General features: G+C 39.1%; 1 protein-coding gene across 1 annotated transcript in view; it reads right to left on the minus strand.

Moving 5' to 3' along the window:
- Nucleotides 1-19,434, minus strand: part of sycp1 (synaptonemal complex protein 1) — a 275,829-nt gene that overhangs the window by 121,512 nt on the left and 134,883 nt on the right. Inside the window, exons 18-22 of the mRNA XM_073055277.1 lie at nt 17,025-17,128; nt 12,069-12,186; nt 10,369-10,439; nt 8,663-8,744; nt 2,360-2,422 (exon numbers count right to left, since the gene is read on the minus strand). Coding sequence (XP_072911378.1) covers nt 2,360-2,422; nt 8,663-8,744; nt 10,369-10,439; nt 12,069-12,186; nt 17,025-17,128 — 438 coding nt within the window. The remainder of the gene's footprint in view (nt 1-2,359; nt 2,423-8,662; nt 8,745-10,368; nt 10,440-12,068; nt 12,187-17,024; nt 17,129-19,434) is intronic.

Here is a 19,434-nt window from a genome sequence, read left to right on the forward strand (position 1 = left end):
GAAACACATTGGAACAATGGCACTGCTCAGGGAGATGTTGAAGATGTCAGTGAGAACATCTGCCAGCTGGTCTACACATCTTCTGAGCACTCTGCCAGGAATATTGTCTGGTCCAGCAGCCTTCCGTGGGTTGACCCTGCATAGAGTTTTCCTCACATCGGCCACAGTAAGACACAGCACCTGGTCACTGGGAGGAGGAGGAGCGGTCTTTCTCGCCACCACGTCATTTTCCGCCTAGAAATGAGTGTAGAAGTTGTTCAATGCATCTGGGAGGGAGGCATCACCAGCACAGGCAGGTGATGCTGTCCTGTAGTTGGTGGTGTCCTGAATGCCCTTCCACACACGCCACATGTTGCTGCTGTCCTGGAAGTTGCTGTAGATTTGCTGGGCATGTGCATGCTTTGCCTCTCTGATGGCCCAGGACAGTTTGGCCCTCGCTGTTGTTAGGGCTGCCTTGCTGCCTGCTCTGAAGGTGGAGTCACTGGTCCTCAGCAGCACACGCATCTCCGCGGTCATCCATGACTTCCGTTTAGAGCGTGTAGTGATGGTCTTGGACACAGAGACGCCATCGATGCACTTGCTGATGTAGCTAGTCACTGATGCCATGTACTAAGTCAGTAGAGTCACCATCGGTTGCAGCCTCCCTGAACATGTGCCAGTCAGTGTGCCCAAAGCAGTCTTGAAGAGCAGAGATGGCTCCTACTGGCCAGGTTTTCACCTGCTTCAGAACAGGTCTGGAGCGTCTGACGAGCGGTCTGTATGCTGGGATTAGAATAACAGAGATGCGGTCTGAGTAACTGAGGTAGGGGCAAGTCTATGCCTGGTACACGTCGGGGATGTTTGTGTAAACAAGGTTGAACGCGTTCTCCCCTCTCGTTGCAAGGTCCACATACTGATGGAATTTGGGGAGCACTGACTTGAGGTTCACGTGGTTAAAATCTCTGGCGACAATAAACAGTCCATCAGGGTGTGCGTTCTGCAGTTCGCTAATAGCTCCATACAGTTCCCAGAGCACCTCCTTAGCATTAGTGCTAGGGGGAATGTACACACTGACTGTAAGTACAGTAGTGAATTCCCGTGGTAAATAAATGGTCTGCATCTAACAGTCACAAACTCCACTAGTGATGAGCAGTAACTAGAGACCAGCACAGAGTTCTTGCACCATTCCGTGCTGATGTAAATACCGCGAGTAAATAAATAAATAAATACATTCCGCGAGTCTTACCCCAGAGAGTTGTATCTCTGTCAGCCTGAAACAAGGTGAGCCCATCTAGCTGAATGGTGGTGTCCTAAACTCTGTCACTAAGCCACGTTTCCGTGAAAACAAAAGCACAGCAGACTCTGTCCTCCTGCCGAGTAGTCCGCAGGAGTTGGATGTCATCCAATTTATTGGACATTGGAGAGCAGAATTGACCGCAGAGCTGGCCGGCTAGGGTTTGTTTTTAGCCTAGCACCTACCCAAAAGTTTCTTAAATGACCCCAATGTATCTGCGTCTTCTACCACCCATGGCATTCCACACACCCACCATCCTGGTGTAAAAAGCATATCTCCACCATCCTCCCATATCTTCCTTGAATCACATTAGAATTATGCCTGCTCATATTAGCCATTTCCACCCTTGGAAAATGTCTCTAGCTACCCACTTGATCTATGTCTCTCATTATCTTATACAAATCTATCAAGCCACCTCTCATCCTCCTTCACTCCAAAAAGAGCCCAAGCTTGCTCAACCTATTCTGATAAGACATGCTCTCTAATCCAGGCAGTATCCTAGTAAATCTCCTCTGTACACTTTATAAAACTTCTACATCCTTCCCATATTGTTGCAACCGGAACAGATCACAATATTCAAAGTAGGATCTAATTAGTTTTATAGAGTTGCAACACTACCTTGCGGCTCTTGAATTTAATAGCTCGAATAACGAAGGCCAATGTACCATACACCTTCTTCAAACCCTATAAATCTGCGATTGAACTTTGAGGGATTTATGGATGTGGACCTCAAGATGCCTCTGTTCTTCCACACTGCTAAGAATCCTGCCATTAACCCTATATTTTACCTTCAAATTTGACCTTTCAAAGTGACTCTCTTCATAGTTTTCCAAGTTGAACTGTCTGCCACTTCTCATCTCAGCTCTGCATCCTGTCATGTCCCAATGTAACCTATGACAACCTTCACAGTATTTACAACTTCACTAACCTTCATGTTATTCGGATTTGGCAATTTTATCATTTTAACTTCTATTAGAACATAGTAATTAATCTGTTTCAATTATATTTTAAAGCATATTTGCTTATTTAATAGTTTTCCTTAACTATAATGCATATGAGAATAACATAGACCATTTTTCCTCTTACCTTATTCTCCATTGTCTTTAGTAACTTCTCCTTCTTCTTTACTTCATTTCGTAAAGTTTTGGACTGGGAAAGAGCATTTGTAATAGTTTGATGTCCTTTTGTTACTCTATATTTCTCACAATTATTGTAATTATTTTTCACCTGTATATGTCTCCAACCTTATTTCATTTTAACAATGTTAAGTTGTTTTTTTACCTAACTCATTGAAGTCATGAAAAATGTAAATTACAAAGCATGGCTCCTGGTGGGTTGTGTTTATGAGCTATTTGACTGGATGCTTTGTATCTCTAATGCAGGGGTTCCCAACTAGGGTTCCACTGACCCCTCAGTTAATGGTAGGGGATAAAAAAGGTTGGGAACTCTTGCTCTACTGAGAAGAAAATCACATATTTTAGTATCTAAAACATACCACCAGACAAATTGTACTGTTGGTATGAAAGCAAGGCAGCAAGCAGGGTATAGTTTATAGACAAAATGCTGCTCTTGTGATTAGTGGCAACTGAAGATTGATAGATATCTATGATTTTCTCTTGATAAGTATTGGTTTCTTGTATTGTGGTGATTTTATTATTATGTGTATATTGTGAATAATGTCCTGCAGATGAGAGAAGTCAGACTCTTCTATAAAGCCTTGATCTCTGTCCACTTGATTGCTGAAGTAATTTGTGAGTTTGATGCTCTGCATTCTCATAATATCCATAAGACACAGAAGTATATATAGGACATTTGGCCCATCAAGTCTCCTCTGCCTCATGGCTGATTCATTATCCCACTCAGTCCCATTTTCCTGCCTTTTTACTGTAACCTTTGACGCCCTGACTAATCAAGGACCCACCAACATCCCCTTTAAATATACTCAATGACTTGACCTCCACAGCCATCTGTGGCAATGAATTTCAGATATTCCAACCCCTCGCTAAAAAAAATTCATCTAAATTGATATCACTTCATTCTGAGTCTGTGCCCTTTGGTCCTAGACTCACACAGTGTGGGAAAAATCCTCTCCATGTCCACTCTATCTAGGCCTTTTAATATTCGATATGTTTCAATGAGATCTTCTCATTCTTCTAAACTACAGCGAATACAGACCCAGAGACATAAATTGTTCATATGTTAACCCTTTCATTCCTAAAATCATTTTCATGAATCTCCTCTGGACCCTCTCCAATGCCAACATAGCTTTTCTTAGATAATGGTCCCAAAAATATGCTTACAATACTCCAAGCATGCTCCAACCAATGCCTTGTAAAGTCTCAGCATTACATCCTTGCTCTTATATTCTGGTCCTCTCAAAATGAATGCTAACACTGCATTTGCCTTCCTTACCACTGACTCAACCTGCAAGTTAATCTTTAGGGAATGCTGTTTTTGGTCTTCCAGGGAAGTTGCTCTTGACTGTAGACTGTATGGGCTAAGTTTAACTACTTATGTATATCTATCCTCATCTATATCTTGTGAAAGATGTTGATAACAATATAGGTGTTGAAGAGGTTGCACCTTCTCTAAGCTTTGTTCCTTCAAAAATAAATGTGCAAACCTCTAGATGTGTTTTTAACCTATTTCACAGAGCAGACAGCATTAGAATTAGACTTTAAGCATCAGCTAAAAATGTATCTTGAAACCTCATTAAACAGAAGGGTCTTTAACTTGAAATGTTAATTGCTCCTCTTTCCACAGATGTTTCCAGCATTTTCATTTGATTTACAGAAACTCGTTCTTTTTCTGAGGCCTCTACATTGTTAGTATTAATGCCCTTGACATGTATCAATATGAACATATATAACTACAGTTTTGATGTTTATGTTTCACTGTGCCTCCTGTGCCTAATAAAGTGGCAACTGAATGTATGTTCATCATTTTCTGCTGCTGTAGCCCATCCAATTCAAGGTCTAACATGGTGCGTGTTGAGAGATGCTCTTCTGCACATCACTTTTGTTATGCATGGTTATTTGAGTTACTGTTGCCTTCCTGTCAGCTTCAACCAGTCTAGTCATTCTCCTCTGAACTCTCTCATTAACAAGGCAACACACACAAAATGGTGGAGGAACTCAATAGGCCGGGCAGCATCTATGAAACAGAGAAAGCAATCGACACTTCTGGCTGAGATCCTTCTTCACTCACGAAAGCTCACTGGATTTTTTTTTTGTTTCTCACACCATTCTCTGTAAACTCTAGAGACTGTTGTGTGTAAAATCCCAGGAGATCAGCAGTTTCTGAGATACTCAAACCACCCCATCTGGCACCAACAATCATTTCACAGGCAAAATCACTTAGATCTCATTCCTTCTGCATTATGATGCTTGTCTGAACAACAAGTAAATCTCTTGACCATGTCTGTATGCTTTTATGCATTAAGTTGTTGCCATATCATTGGCTGATTAAATATTTGCATTAACAAGCAGGTGTACCAGTGTACTTAATGAACTGAGCTTAATGTAAATTGCATGTTTAAAATTTTTAGTCCAAATAATAGAAAAATAGAACATTCCCCTCTATATGTATACAATGAAGAAGATCTAGACATAAAAATTAAGAATAATAGTGTCTTCAGGAATTAAAAATCTGAAAGAGACGACCATTTAGAAATGCATGTTGTAGGAAATGGTTATCACAGGAGAGCCCAACTTTAAATACATGGATGGAAATTACAATGGACATTTACAAAATTACAGCATCTGTTAATCATAAGCTGGAACAATTTGATTCATACTGGGAAAAATGGTTTAACTAAATAATGCCTCATAGGCCTGATTTTATTCTCACAAATCAATGAATCTGTTGTAAAAAAAAAGATCACTCCCTACTTGTACATAGTTCTTTACTTTTGCTTGTTTTTTCTTTCCACTCTTTTCTATAAGTGTATACCTCAGATAAATACTTTGTGGAGATTTGTGATATATATGATTATATGATATATATGTACAATGTCTGAAATACATATTATGGAAATGTTTCTTTGATGATGAACTTCAATAAAAAAAAATTACAAAGAAAGAAATGCATGTTGTGTGCATTTTTTTGACCAGTGTCAATGTAAATACAAAGTACATCAATTCCGAAGGAGCATGCAATTACAACTATTTCCGTTGAAATCATATCACTTAGAAATTTGTCTGCGAACTTCCATTTGTGCTGATGATATGATTTTATCAGAGAGGCACGTTTGGGAAAATAGACCATGTTGCATTTTTAAAATGACCAGACTCAGGTAATTATCTCTCCTTGGGTCCCCACTACCATCCTCACTGCAACGAAGGACCATAATTAGACACCCAGAAACATTTACCCACCAAGGATTTCATCAATTAGCCTTCCTTCTCGACAAACAGGTCTCATCAAATTCTTGACATTTACAGACTTCTAATATCTACAGCACTGAGTCTGACCCCATAGATCAGAAGGGTAGGGAACTGAAGAGGATAGGGGACTTTATAGTCAGGGGAACAGATAGGCAAATCTCTGAAAACAAAAAGGAAACACAGATGCACAGGTGCCAGGGTCTGTGATGTTTCTGAACGCATCCACGGTATCCTGAAAAGGGAGGCTGAGCAGCCAGAAGTCATGGTACACATTGGTACCAATGATATAGGTAGAAAAAGGGAGGAGGTCCTGAGAAAAGAATACAGGGAGTTAGGAAGGAAGCTGAGAAGCAGGACCTCAAGGATAGTAATCTCAGATTGCTCCCTGTGCCACGTGACAATGAGGATAGGAATAGAATAAGATGACAGATAAATGTGTGGCTGAAGCATCGAAACAAGGGGCAGGGATTCAAATTTCTGGATCATTGGGACCTCTTCTGGGGCAGGTGGGACCTGTACAAAAGGGTTGGGTTGCACATGAACTAGAGGGCAACCGATATTCTTGCAGGCAGGTTTACTAGAGCAGTTGGGAATGGTTTAAACAAATATGTCTGGGGAATGGGAGCCAGTATGATAGAACTGAGGATAAGCCAGCAGGCTTACAAACAGATGATGGATGTAACATGAATGTAAGGAAGGACAAGCCAATGATTGGGTACAAATGCAGACAGAGCAAATAGTTAGATTGTACCACAGAAGCAAAATTCAAAAGGGCAAAAAGTGGAAGACTGAAGGTGCTGTATCTAAATGCATGCAGCATTCGGAATAAGGTGGATGAACTTGTGGCGTAATTAAAGATTGGTTGGTATAATGTTGTGGGATCAGAGTCATGGCTGAAAGAACGCCATAGTTGGGAGCTTAACGTCAAAGAATATAATTCTGTCTCTAAAGATTTAGACCAGATGGGCTACATCCCAGAGTCCTGAGGGAAGTTGCTGAAGAGATATCTTCAGAGATATGGTCATATCTTTTAAGAATCACTTGATTCTGGCATGGTCCCGGAAGATTGTCAGATTGCAAATGTCACTCCACTCTTTAAGAAGGGAAGAAAGTAAAAGAAAGAAAATTATAGGCCAGTTAGCCTAACCTTCATGGTTGGGAAAGTGTTGGAGTCTATTATTAAGGATGAGGTTTCGGGGTACTTGGAGACCAATGATAAAATAAGTCAGCATGGTTTCTGTGAAAGGAAATCTTGCCTGACAAATCTGTTAGAATTCTTCAAGGAAGTAACAAGTAGGGTGGACAAAAGAGAAGCAGTGGATGTCATTTACTTGGATTTTCAAAAGGCATTTGATAAAGTGCCACACATGAGGCTGCTTAACAAGATCAAATCCCTATGGTGTTACAGGAAAGATACTCACATGGATAGAGGAATGGCTGACAGGCAGGAGGCAGTGAGTGGGAATAAAAGGGGCCTTTTCTGGTTGGCTGCCAGTGACTAGTGGTGTTCTTCAGGGGTCAATATTGGGACCGCTACTTTTCACATTGTTTGTCAATGATTTGGATAATGGAATTGATGACTTTGTGGCAAAGTTTGCAGATGATACAAAGATAGGTGAAAGAGTAGGTAGTGCTGAGGAAGCAACACGACTGCAGGAGGACTTAGACAAATTGAAAGAATTGGCAAAAAGTGGCAGATGGAATACAGTGTTGGAAAATGTATGATAATGCATTTTGGTAAAAGGAACAAAAGTGCAGACTATTATCTAATTAGGGAGAAGGTTCAAACATCAGAGTTGTAGAGGGACTTAGGCTCATGCAAGACTCCCAGAAGGTTAATTTAAAGGTTGAGTCTGTGGTAAAGAAGGCAAATGCAATGTTGGCATTTATTTCAAGGGGAATAGAATATAAAAGCAAGGAGTTAATGCTGAGCCTCTGTAAGGCACTAGACAGACTGCACTTAGGAGTACAGTCAACAGTTTTGAGCACCATATCTCAGAAAGGATGTGTTGTCATTGGAGAAAGTACAGAGGAGGTTCATGAGGATGATTCTGGGTATGAAAGGGTTAATGTATGAGGAACATTTGGCAGCATTGGGCCTGTACTCACTGGAACTTAGAAGAATGCATGGGTTTCTCACTGAAACCTATCAAATGTTGAATGACTAGAAAGGGTGGATGTGGAGAGCATGTTTCCTATGATTAGGGTATCCAGAATTAGAGGGCACAGCCTCAAACTTGAGGGTCGACCTTTTAGAACAGAGGTAAGTAGGAGTTTTTTTAGCCAGAGAGCGGGGAATCTGCGGAATGTTCTGCCACAGACTGCGGTGGAGGCCAAGTCCTTGCATATATCTAAGGTAGAAGTTGATCATTTCCTGACTGGTCAGGGTATCAAAGGATATGTCGAAAAGGCAGGAGTATGGGGTTGAATGGGACCTGGGATCAGACATGATGGAATGGCAGAACAGACTCGATGGGCTGAATGGCCTAATTCTGCTCCTTGTCTTACAGTCTTATGATCCATCAGAATGGATGCTGCATTCTCGATCTTAGGGTACTCCAGTAAAAAATGATGAATCTTCAAATGGCTGATGGCCTTCTCACTCTCACACCACATTGGCCTCCCTCCAGACCAGTCCTTGTCTTTACTTGCTACTTTGTAATGACAAAGCTGGGAACAAAAGAATGTAAAAAGCTTTCAAAAGTACCATCAGGTTCCCAGGTGATAAAAAAAAATTTTGCAGCAACTTGCCTATAATTAAAATGGTTGGTGGGGTGACATGCAATAATCATTTAACAAAGCTGTGCATGAATCTCAACATCAATATCCGAATTATTTTCTACTTTCTTTTTGAATTATAAATTCCACAAATATTAGTCCTTACTTTGACCTCACCTAATGTTCATATATTCAAAAGGAATACATGTTCCTTCAAAATACTAAATACTAAAGTTAATAATAGCTATAACTACATAGTAAGAGGGAAAAAACAACAGAAACTTACACTTTCTTCTTTTTCTCCAAGCTTTCTAACAGTTGATTGATCTTGTTGTTTTAATATGTTCTCTAATGCCTTTAGTTCTTCTCTAAGTATATAAATGTTTGCAAATGTAAGTTTTCTGGTTCAGAATCTGTTGTAAAAAAATCTTACCAGTGCTTTATTTAGAATATTCAGAGAAACTTTTCACCCAGGAAAGCAGTTTTAAAGCTTTTTAAATGTCAAGTATATGATATAAGCCAATTGAGCACAAAACAATATTTAACTATTGTACATATAATTTTTAAAACATTTAAGACTGGCTTGTGGTTTGTGAGCATGAGTTTTAAAAAAGTCAGTGGGGCTAGTTGGAATATTCAGCAGGCTTGAAATTGTTGGGTAATTAGGCACTTGGCAACAACCAATAAAAAGTTAAGATTAAGCCAAACAACCATTGTGCAAGCTACCATAGTCTTAAATGGGCAGACTGAGGCTTTGGCTCAAGGTACAGAGGGTAAGGTGAGATTCTGGTAAGTTTCTTTCTTTCTCATTGTGCAATTAGAGCAGTGGGAATGCCAGACAGGACAGTGGAATAATCCTATCATGGGATGTGGGAAAACAGGGTGACCTCTGGTGTCCCTGATGACTACATCTGTAAGAAGTGCATCCAGCTGCAGCTTCTTACAGATTGTTTTAGGGAAGTGGAACTGGATGAACTCTGGATCATTTGGGAGGCTGAGAGGATGATTGACATAAGATACAGGGAAGTAGTTACACCTAAGGTGCAGGACACAGGTAACAGGATGACCATCAGCAGAGGAGAAAGGGATAGGCAGCCACTACAGGGTACCTTGTGGTTGTTCCCCTCAATAAAAAGTATACTGTTTTGGATACTGTTGGGGGAAGGGGAGAGGGAAGTCCGAGAAGAGGGAAACTCCAACAGCCAGGCTAGCTTTGTGATTCAGAAAGGAAGGGGAGAGAAGTGGTAAGCAGTAGCAATAGGGGATTCATTGGTTAGGGGAATAAATAGAAGGTTCTGTGGATGCAAATGAGCTTTCCTGGATAGTATGTTGCCTCCATGATCCCAGGGTCATGGACATTTTGGATTGAGTCCATAGCACTCTTAAAGTGGAGTGTGAACTGCCAAAAGTCGTGATCCAAATCAGTACCAATGACATTGACAGGAAGGGTGATGAGGTTCTGCAAAGTGAGTTCAGGAAGTTAGGTACTAAATTAAATGACAGGATTGCTACCCATGCCACATGCTAGTGAGGACAGAAAAAGATAACAGATTAACACATGACTAAGGAGATGGTGCAGGAGAGATGGCTTAAGATCTTTGGATCATTTAGCTCTCTCCCAGGGAAAATGGAGCCTGTACAGTGAGGACTATTTGCACCTGAACTGCCGACGTACTTATCCAAACTTCTCTTGAATGTTGAAATTGAATCTGCATCCACTACTTCCACCTGCAGCTCATTCCACATTCTCATGACCTACTGATTGAAGTTCCCTTTAAACATTTCAGCTTTTACCCTTAACCTGTGATCCATTTAAAGGAAATTTAGATAAGTGCATGGATGGGAGGGGCATGAAGGGCTGTGGTCCAGGTGCAGGTCAATGGGACTAGGCAGAACAGTTCACCTCGGAAAAGGTGGATAAAGAGGCCTGTTTCTGTCCTATAGTGCTCTGTGACTCTATTAAACCACTTAGTCATTCCAACCAGATCTCACCTTTGTTGATAATTTTGTTCCTTCAGTGCTTCTATCTCTTTCTTTGCCAATTCTTCTTTATATTCAAATTTCTAATGCCAAAAGAAGCAAAATATGTTCAATATATGCAAAATACAAAGTGACAGATGATGGGAACAGGACAGAAAGGCGTCAGAGTCTGAGTGGAAAAAGACAAAATGATAGGTTAAGTGAATGTAGCTTCTAACAGTTTTAACTGGAAGTACAAATGAAAATAATATAGCACCTCATATGATTTTACATATTGTAAGTAAACTCAGGAAATGTTAGACATCCTGGAAAGGCATATCCAGGACCTAACCTGCTGAGCATTTTCTATTTTTATTTTAAGTAACATCATTGATCTGCATGGGTGGCATCAATATTTTAAAAGAAGGTAATGGATAGTTAGCAGAACTACAATTACGTATATTGTATAATTCATTAGGAAAACCTGCATTGCTAGAAGAATGACGTTATCCCTATTTACGAGAATGTCTATAAAACGTGAAAATGATCTAAAATAAACCTACCAGAAATAAAGCTTTTTAAGCTTTGATTATATCAATACCTTTTTTAATATTTGGTGGATCAATGAGATCCTTTTGAGGATGTCAGGATAGGGCATAATAGAGGTGCTCCTATGGCAGATATACTGGCATGTGACATTGGCCACCTTACGCAGGAATGAGTGATTTTCTACATGGATTTGAATTTCCATGTATCAGTATCCTATCAGGAGAGATTATGGTCAGTCTATATTCAAAATGTATTAGATGGATAAGAGGTGATCTTATTGAATTATTTGTCTTGTATTATTTGTCTTGTATTTTTACATACTCTAAGCTAAGCCAATGCATACTTGGCGATTGTTACAGCAAATTGACTCTGCTGGTTAATTTGCTTAGAAGGCAGAACTTTCTATTTTTTAATTAGTTTTGGATAGTTCCTTCAGGCAACCAACAGGCATTGAAGGGATCTCTAAACTAGCACAACTTGCCCTGTGACGGACAATGAATCATGGCAGTACATAGTTTAAGTTCTTTTTGATCCAAGTACAAAACAGGCTCCTTTGTGCTACACTCAGTTGCCAAGACCACTATTGTTTAGCCAAGATTACATGCAAACAATAAATTATTAAGTGAGATCTCTCATTCCTATAAACTGTATTAATTTCTCCCCATTAGATAAATCATCTCAGGACCCAAGCCAGTTAATTGACATTGCACCATTTCCAAAGAAGTATATTCTTTCTCATGTATTTTCAAAAAAACAAATCTGACAAAATCTGAACAACTAAAAATTTCTCTCCATCTTAAATTGATCTTGAAAAGGTGGTGGTGAGCTGCTGCTTGAATCACCAGCATTTTTCTGGTGAAGGTAACCCTACAGTGCAGTAGACGGAATGGCCTATGACTTAGACCTATCAATATATTTCCAAGTTATTAACTTACAGGTGCTGTTGAGAATTCCAAGTCACCACGGCATTCACATGTACCTGCTGATTTTGTCCTCCTTGGTGATAACAGTCACAGGTTTGTGAGATGGTGCTGGATTTTGTGGATGGTTCATAGCACACATTTAAATGGTCCTGCATTTCAATTTATCTTTCAAATCTACTTGCCTCCTCCCCCTCCCTCTGTCTCCCTCATGAGGATTGTTTTTTTATGCATTATCTCAGGAACATTAATAATATCACCTACTTCAAGTTTCTTTTGGAGATCTTTAATTTTTGCACTTTCATTGCTTAGGTCTTGCAAAAGAGCTGCCTTCTCTGCTAACAGAATGTTGTAATCTGAATAGAGCTTATTGTATCTTTTTCTGCAAAAAGAAACACATGTTCAAAAGTTTTGCACTGCAAATCAGGCATTTGCTATAATGCCTGCACTTATCATGAACTAATAGAAGAATACAAACAATGACAGTGATGGTAAAAGCTACAGCCACAATCCTATTTCGATTTCCAAATTACAAACTTATCAAGATGGTGACTTGTTCTCAACAGCATTCAATTATCTTGCCAAACTTAAAATGAACAAATAACAAATTCACGCAATAGATAGGACTGAGGTAATGCATGTGTCACTAAAGTGCTAGGAGATACAAGAGCACAGAAACACATTCAACATTTTGGGAAGTTTCATCCCCTCCAGACTTCTGAATGGTCTATAAACCCATTAACACTACCTCCCTATTCCTTTTGCATTATTTATTTTTTATTGTAACATTGTAATTTTTGTCTTGCATTATACTGTTACCACAAATACAACAAATTTCACAATAGGTAGGTCAGTGATAATAAACCTGATTCTGATTTTGACCATCATCAACAGGGGTGGGTCTAGCTAGTTACAGACAGACATACTTTATTGATCCCGAGGGAAATTGGGCAATACCCTACCCTAGAGTATTGGGAAATACCCTAGACATGCAATGGCATTACCTTTGTTGAATCCCAACCATTAACATCCTTGATCAGCAATAACCAGAAAAATCAACTAGCCACATAAATATTGAAGCTGCAGGGGTGGTACACAAGCTGGGTATATTCTGCTGTGTAATTCACATCCTGACATTAAAACTTTTCAATCATCTACAAAATACTAATCAAAACTGTGGTGAATTACTTTTCATTTGTCCTGATGTGTATAACTTCAAGATTCAAGAGAATTGACACCATCCAGAGTCATGTAAAATCAGTCATAATTGTAAGAACAGGCAACTTTGGCCCACCATATCCATGCCAACCATCAAGTACATATCTACACTAATCCTGTTTATCAGCTCTTAGTATGTAGCCTCCTATATCTTGGAAAATCAAAATCTCATGTAGATACTTATTAAATGTGTGAATATCTCGCTTTCTCATCCATTCAAGCAATGCATTCCAGATTGCAACTATGTTCTGGGTGGAAAAAGTGCTTTCTCAGATTCCCTCTAAACCTTTTACCCTTTAATCTAATCTTATACCCGCCAGTTTTAGATATCTCTGCAATTATATACCATATCTATACCCCTCAATTTTGTATACCTCAATCAGCCCACCCCACTCCCCCACCTTCAGCTATCACTACTCCAAAGAAAAGAAACCTACCTTATCTAGTCTCTCATAACTGAAACATTTAATCCCAGGCACTATACTGGTAGATTGCCACTGCAGCAACTCCACCAACAATCCTATCTTTCTGTGTGGCAGCCAGTACCCTACACAGTATTCTATCAGTGGCCTCATCAATCTTTTATAATATTGCTCTTGTATTCTATGCTCCAGCTAATGAAAGCAAGTATCCCACATACCTTCTTCACTTTATCCACCTTCAAGGATCCTTGGACTTGTACACTGAGATCCTCCTGTTCCCCAAGGCCCAAATATTCATTGGCTATATCTTATTTTTATTAGCTCTCTCAAAATTCTTCAAACTACATTTGTTTCATGATTAAATTCCATCTGTCACTGCTCAGTCCATACTACCAAATGACTAATATGTCTGTAAACTGATTATTCTCTTCACTATCAACCACACTACCAATCTTAGTGCTATCTGCAAATGTACTTGCCTCCTGCATTCACATCCAAATCACTAATGTATATTATAAATGGCTCTGATCATTGTCACAGACAATCAATCACAGAACTGACCCTCTACTATCACTTTCTGCCTCTTACTAGCAAGCCAGTTTTGGATAAAATTTGCCAAATTCTCCTTGTTCATATGTGTGATAACCTTATAAAACCATGAGCAACAGCTTACTGGTGGTTCTCAAAGCAAGAAATTCAACTAAATAACACTTTTTATATGAAAAATTGTGGTAAATGATCACTGCAAACAATTAAGAGGCCAGCAAAGGCGAAGCTGATCTGAGGTTCAAGGCGTGCACGACAAAGCTGGAGCGAGGTTGAAGTCATAATTGGAGACTTAGTTGGAGTGAGGGGAGTAGAGAAAAGCTGGTGGGGCTCAGGCCCAAGTTTGGGTGACAACCTGGTACATGGCCAATTTAAACACCTGGCTAGATGGACTGAAAAGGCAAGGTATCGGGACCAGAGGTAAGGGTCAAGCCAGTTTTCTCCACGGCATTTACTCCACTCTCCTCGGTGCTGAGTCTGAGGCTGTGTTGTGCCCCAGCTGCTTCAGGCTTCGTGGTGATTTGCCTCTATGATGGACTGACTATGGGCCAACTCTTGCTTCGCCAGACTTCAGGTTTATGGACTCAATTTTGTTCTGAGTGCTGATGCTTCCTTTCTTATTTGCATGATTTGATTTGTTTTTTTCCCCCTGTGCATTGGATGTTTTTTTTTAAGATTGATTTCTTTTGGTTTCTTGTTTGTGGCTGCTTATAAGCAAAAAAATCTCAAGGTAATTTACACATGCATTGATAATAAAAAGAATGTTGACCTTTTGAAGCAGTCTCTGATGTGGGGCCTTGTCAAAGACATTACTGAAGTCCATGTAGGCTTCAGTCGCTGCATTAATCTCCTCAGATTTTTTTGTTAACTCTTAAGTTTCAAATTATTTGAAAGGTTCTCTCTCTAACACAACTACGCTGACTGTCTTTGATAAATCTTTGTCCTTACTAATGAGATTAACCCTACCCCTCTAATTTCTTTCCAATGTCTTCTAATTTTTTCTAATAATTAGACTCACAACTACATGGTTTATTTCTAGTGCCCTTCTTGAATACGAATATGACATTTTATGTCCTCCAGTCATTTGATAAGTCAGCTGTGGCTGAAGATTTAAAAATATGCCAGAGTCCCATAAATCTTTCTTCCCCACATAGCAATCTGGCATACATCTCATCAGGTGCTGGAGGTCAGTACTTTATTACACCTATTTGATTGGTACCTCACCCACCACCCTAAATATCAATTCCCTCCACCATTAATACTCAGTGGCTGCATCAATGACATGCAATGCATTTACTTTCCCAGGTTATTCTAGCACAACTGCACAAAGCAGCAACTTCTAACATGAAAAAAGGACAGGAGCTTCAGGCACGTGGACTGCCACTTACTGGATAAATTGCACATAATATAAAATGAAGCAGCATATGGCAGATGTCAAATTGTTAGTACAAGTTAATGTTTTTTTTATATAGGATTTTCTGGTCAAGAGCGCCAGCGTACAATGGTCCCTCAGTTGACATCTTCCAAATAGCTCCTGAAAATACCCTTTTCACTACTTTTACATCTGTTTTTCACCTTAAATGTGTTTCTGGGGCTGTTAAGAGTTGGAGCCTGTGATTTACAATTTGGAGATTATTTGAATGATCCAGCACTTTACTATCTCCAAGAAGATTCTTGGAAGCAAACATATACTCAGTCAGCATCGATGCAAAGAAACTTCAAGATGGGCGTGAGCTGATATTTGACTCCACTTCGCTGTTTAAAGCGTCCATTAATCACCAATTAAAGGGTTGAGGCAGATTGAGACATTGAGGTGAATGCGGGAGCAAGAGTTTCAGCACTGCCTGCCTTTTGATCACTGCCAGAGAAGGATTCTGTGAGCAGACCATCGCTGTGTGGCTTGCTGTGGCAGGCGGGTAGGCCTCTGTCTTGTGTGGTGTCCTTTTTTTTTCTCTTTCGATGCATGTTGGTGATGTCGCCAGATGATATCATAGTTCCACATTTATGGATTGGACTATGGATTTTTTCAGACTTGTGGTTTTTAGTGTTTTTTTTAATCACCCGTTCCTCTTCTGTTTTGTTGTGTGCAGGGAGAGTGGCGGTTGATGTTTGTCTCTTTTTTTGGTGTGGGAGAGGATTTGCTTTTTTGGGGGGGGGGGTGATGTTCCTATTCTGTTTTTGAGGGGGGGAGTTAATGATTGGGTTACTGTTTGTATTTGTACAGGTGGGGGTGGGTTTGATGTTTCTCTCTGAACGACTTTCACATTCTTTCTTGTTTACATGGCTATCTGGAGAATACAAATTTCAAGCTGTTCTTGGAAACATACCGGTACTTTGATAATAAATGAATCTTTGAACCATTTCCAAAAAGTTCAGATGGGAAATGAAAAAGGCAAAGGAAGAAGAGGAGAAAATACTGGAGACAAACATAAATGAATTTGCATATATTAAAAAAGGTACATAAAAAGGAAAAATTGTTCTAAAAGGTGAGGGCAATCAGGTGTCAGACAGAAAATTTACTTGTGTTGATAGCAGCATGACTGGGGGCCAAAATGAGTACCTTGCATCATTTTACACATTTTCTTATGAGACAGGCATTTGGTCCATCCTCCCAGAGAAATATTAATCTACCAATCATTGCACCTTTGAGGTGTGGGGGAAATGGAATGCCGGGGGGAAACCCATGTGGTCACATGGTGAAGGTGCAAACATCACAAGAAGTCAGAACCGAATTCTGGTCAGTCACTGCTGTCCCACTATGTCAGTATCTTCAGGTGCCATTAGAATCTCAAGAGGTAAATATAATTGAGATTCAGGATATCCAAAAAGTTGATGATGAAGATAATAGAAAAACCTAGCTGTATGTAAACAGGATATATACCCATTCCTTGGCTAAGAGTCTGCATCAGGACATTGCCTATTCTTTTTCTCCACAAATGCTACCTGACCTGCTGAGTTGCTCCAGCAGTTTCCTTTTTTCTCCAGGTTACAGCATCTGAAGTCTTACAGAAATCTTTTTTTTTACCTTATTTACCTTTCTTCCTCGTGCTCTGTCTTCAAGATGTTCATTTGTTCAAAACAATCCTTTTCTGTTCCAAGTGCATTAGCTATCTGTCTTTGAAGCTCAGAATGTATATTCTATTAAGAAAATAAAGTGGAGTAATATTTTATTACAAACTTTATTTGTTTTAAAAAATATAACAATTATTCCTCTAGGTTGAGACCTAGCAGCACATTGATAAGATAGTTCCTTCAGACTATTTAAATAGTGATTCAGACATTAAATGTGTGATGAATAGGGGAAAAAAAAACAGAAATCAACAAGCCACCGTGCTAGCATTAAATGAGTAAATATTTGGCCTCAAGGTGGTCATTGAGGAGATATTCAAAAGAAAACAATGCAAGGATATATGACAGGAATTCTAGACAGCAAGATTAAGACATTTATGACACCATGACTGAAGTACAGAGTGGCAGAGTTTGCATAAAGGGTCAGAGATTAAGAATCACTGAGTGCAATAAGAGAATCTGGAGAAATTGGAAAGGGAAACTTTCATACTAAAGAATAGCTTTTTTTTGTAATTTATTTTTTTAATTGCAGTTCATCATTAAACAAACATTTCCATAAGATGTATTTCAGAAAATGGTGTGACTGGGGAGCAAAAGACCAAAGTCAATTAACCAGAATAAAGTGATGAGTAAACAGGAGAAACTGTAGGAATGAACATGGCATTTCAATTTCAAACAAGTTGGTAGACAAAACATAGTAAGAAAAATTGGGCCTAAAAACACTTATTTGTGGTAGCATTTCAGGATTAGCAGGATTGAAACTGGGTTAAAGATAGCTATGACAAAAATGGGAGTAAGTGTATTTTATGATGGCTAAAAAGTTGCATATGGTATTCAGATTTACACAAAAATGCAGAGCTTCAGTTCAAGAAGGTGGTCTTCAGCACAAAATAGTGAATCAAATAACCTATACTTTGCTCTACTGTTCTATGTTTCATACATAGTGGTTTGATCTGTCATGGATATACAAAGAAGAAAGCCCCAGATTTCCTGCATTTCAGGCTGAAATAAATTTAATTCATCTTCGAGTTGATGATGGTCTGAATAAACAGATGGTGATTGAATGAAACTGGAAGTTATTTGAAATAAAAACATAAAATACTGGAAGTGCTCAGCAAGTTAAGCAGCACCTTGGGAAAGAGAAACAGTTATGAAAGAAAAAAGAAAGAAGGTTAGGTGCTTAAATGAACACTTCCACAAGAGTGTAGTTTTTTTTTTAAAGATTTATTCTGATGGTGGTTTGGGCTGCATATATGTAATATAACTTTTTTAAAAATCAACAATAAAGTCATCATGGTTCTCATCAAATATTCATTAACAACCAGTCCACCATTAACCCCTTCTTCCTTTGCCTCCACAACCAACAATCCACTCCTAATCTGTCTGGTAATATTGCAAGATTAAACCACTAACCACTAACTCTACTTTTGTTTAATCCCATGATATTCTCTAAATGTAAAATTAATAAGAGTTGCCCATGAACTCCAATTTGGTACATGCCCCTTTTAATGTTTCTCCATTTAGTTACAATTTATTACTGTCTGCATTGCAAACATTTATAGCCTAGAAATTATATCACCCATGAGCACTATGTAATGGATTTTCTTCATGAATATTGGCCTTGCTGTTGTGATCCTCTAAGTTTGTGATTTCCAGTTCCTCGGTGCATATGACATTCAGTGCACACCTTAATGCTACCTCTAAGATTCTCTGACCAGTGAATGAAATAGTTCATTTACGTAGAAGGAAGACTGCATAGATCATAACTTAAAGGAAACCTATCTGAGAAGGTCCACTTTGTGAAGTTCAGTAATGGGGCCACTGCAGCTTTTCCTAGGATCTATCCAGCATTTCCCCTACCTGCATGTCCCCAATTACAATCTTCATTTCTGTTCCCAATCTCATCGAATATTCACAACTTGAAATCCTTCTCTAATGATAGAAGTTACATGTGAATACCACTTACATGCCACTTCTTTGAAGTTGGAGTAATAATTTTCCTTCTGACATGCCCCTACTTTCAACACAATTGTGACCCACAGACCACATCTGATACATACTTATGAAGCAAGTTCTCTTTTGCATGACATCTTGGGCCTCATACACACAAATATACAGATGGGTGTCCTCACAAAAATATACATTGGACCTTATGAACTACAATTTTTAGAATGTTTTTATAGGTACTGAAAAATCTGTAGGTCTCTAAGACTTATCCTAAAACATGGGTTTACTGTTGTAGGTGTATCAGAACATGATTTTAACTCCACTTAGTATTGTCTTATTTTCCTTATAAACCTAGCTAAAATATTGAATATGTAGATTACCCTTCAACAATTAAGGAAATTTGCTACTGTAAATGCAACTTCATCAAA

Source organism: Hemitrygon akajei, chromosome 8 (assembly GCF_048418815.1).
Source record: "Hemitrygon akajei chromosome 8, sHemAka1.3, whole genome shotgun sequence".
In the NCBI taxonomy this organism is placed as follows: domain Eukaryota; kingdom Metazoa; phylum Chordata; class Chondrichthyes; order Myliobatiformes; family Dasyatidae; genus Hemitrygon; species Hemitrygon akajei.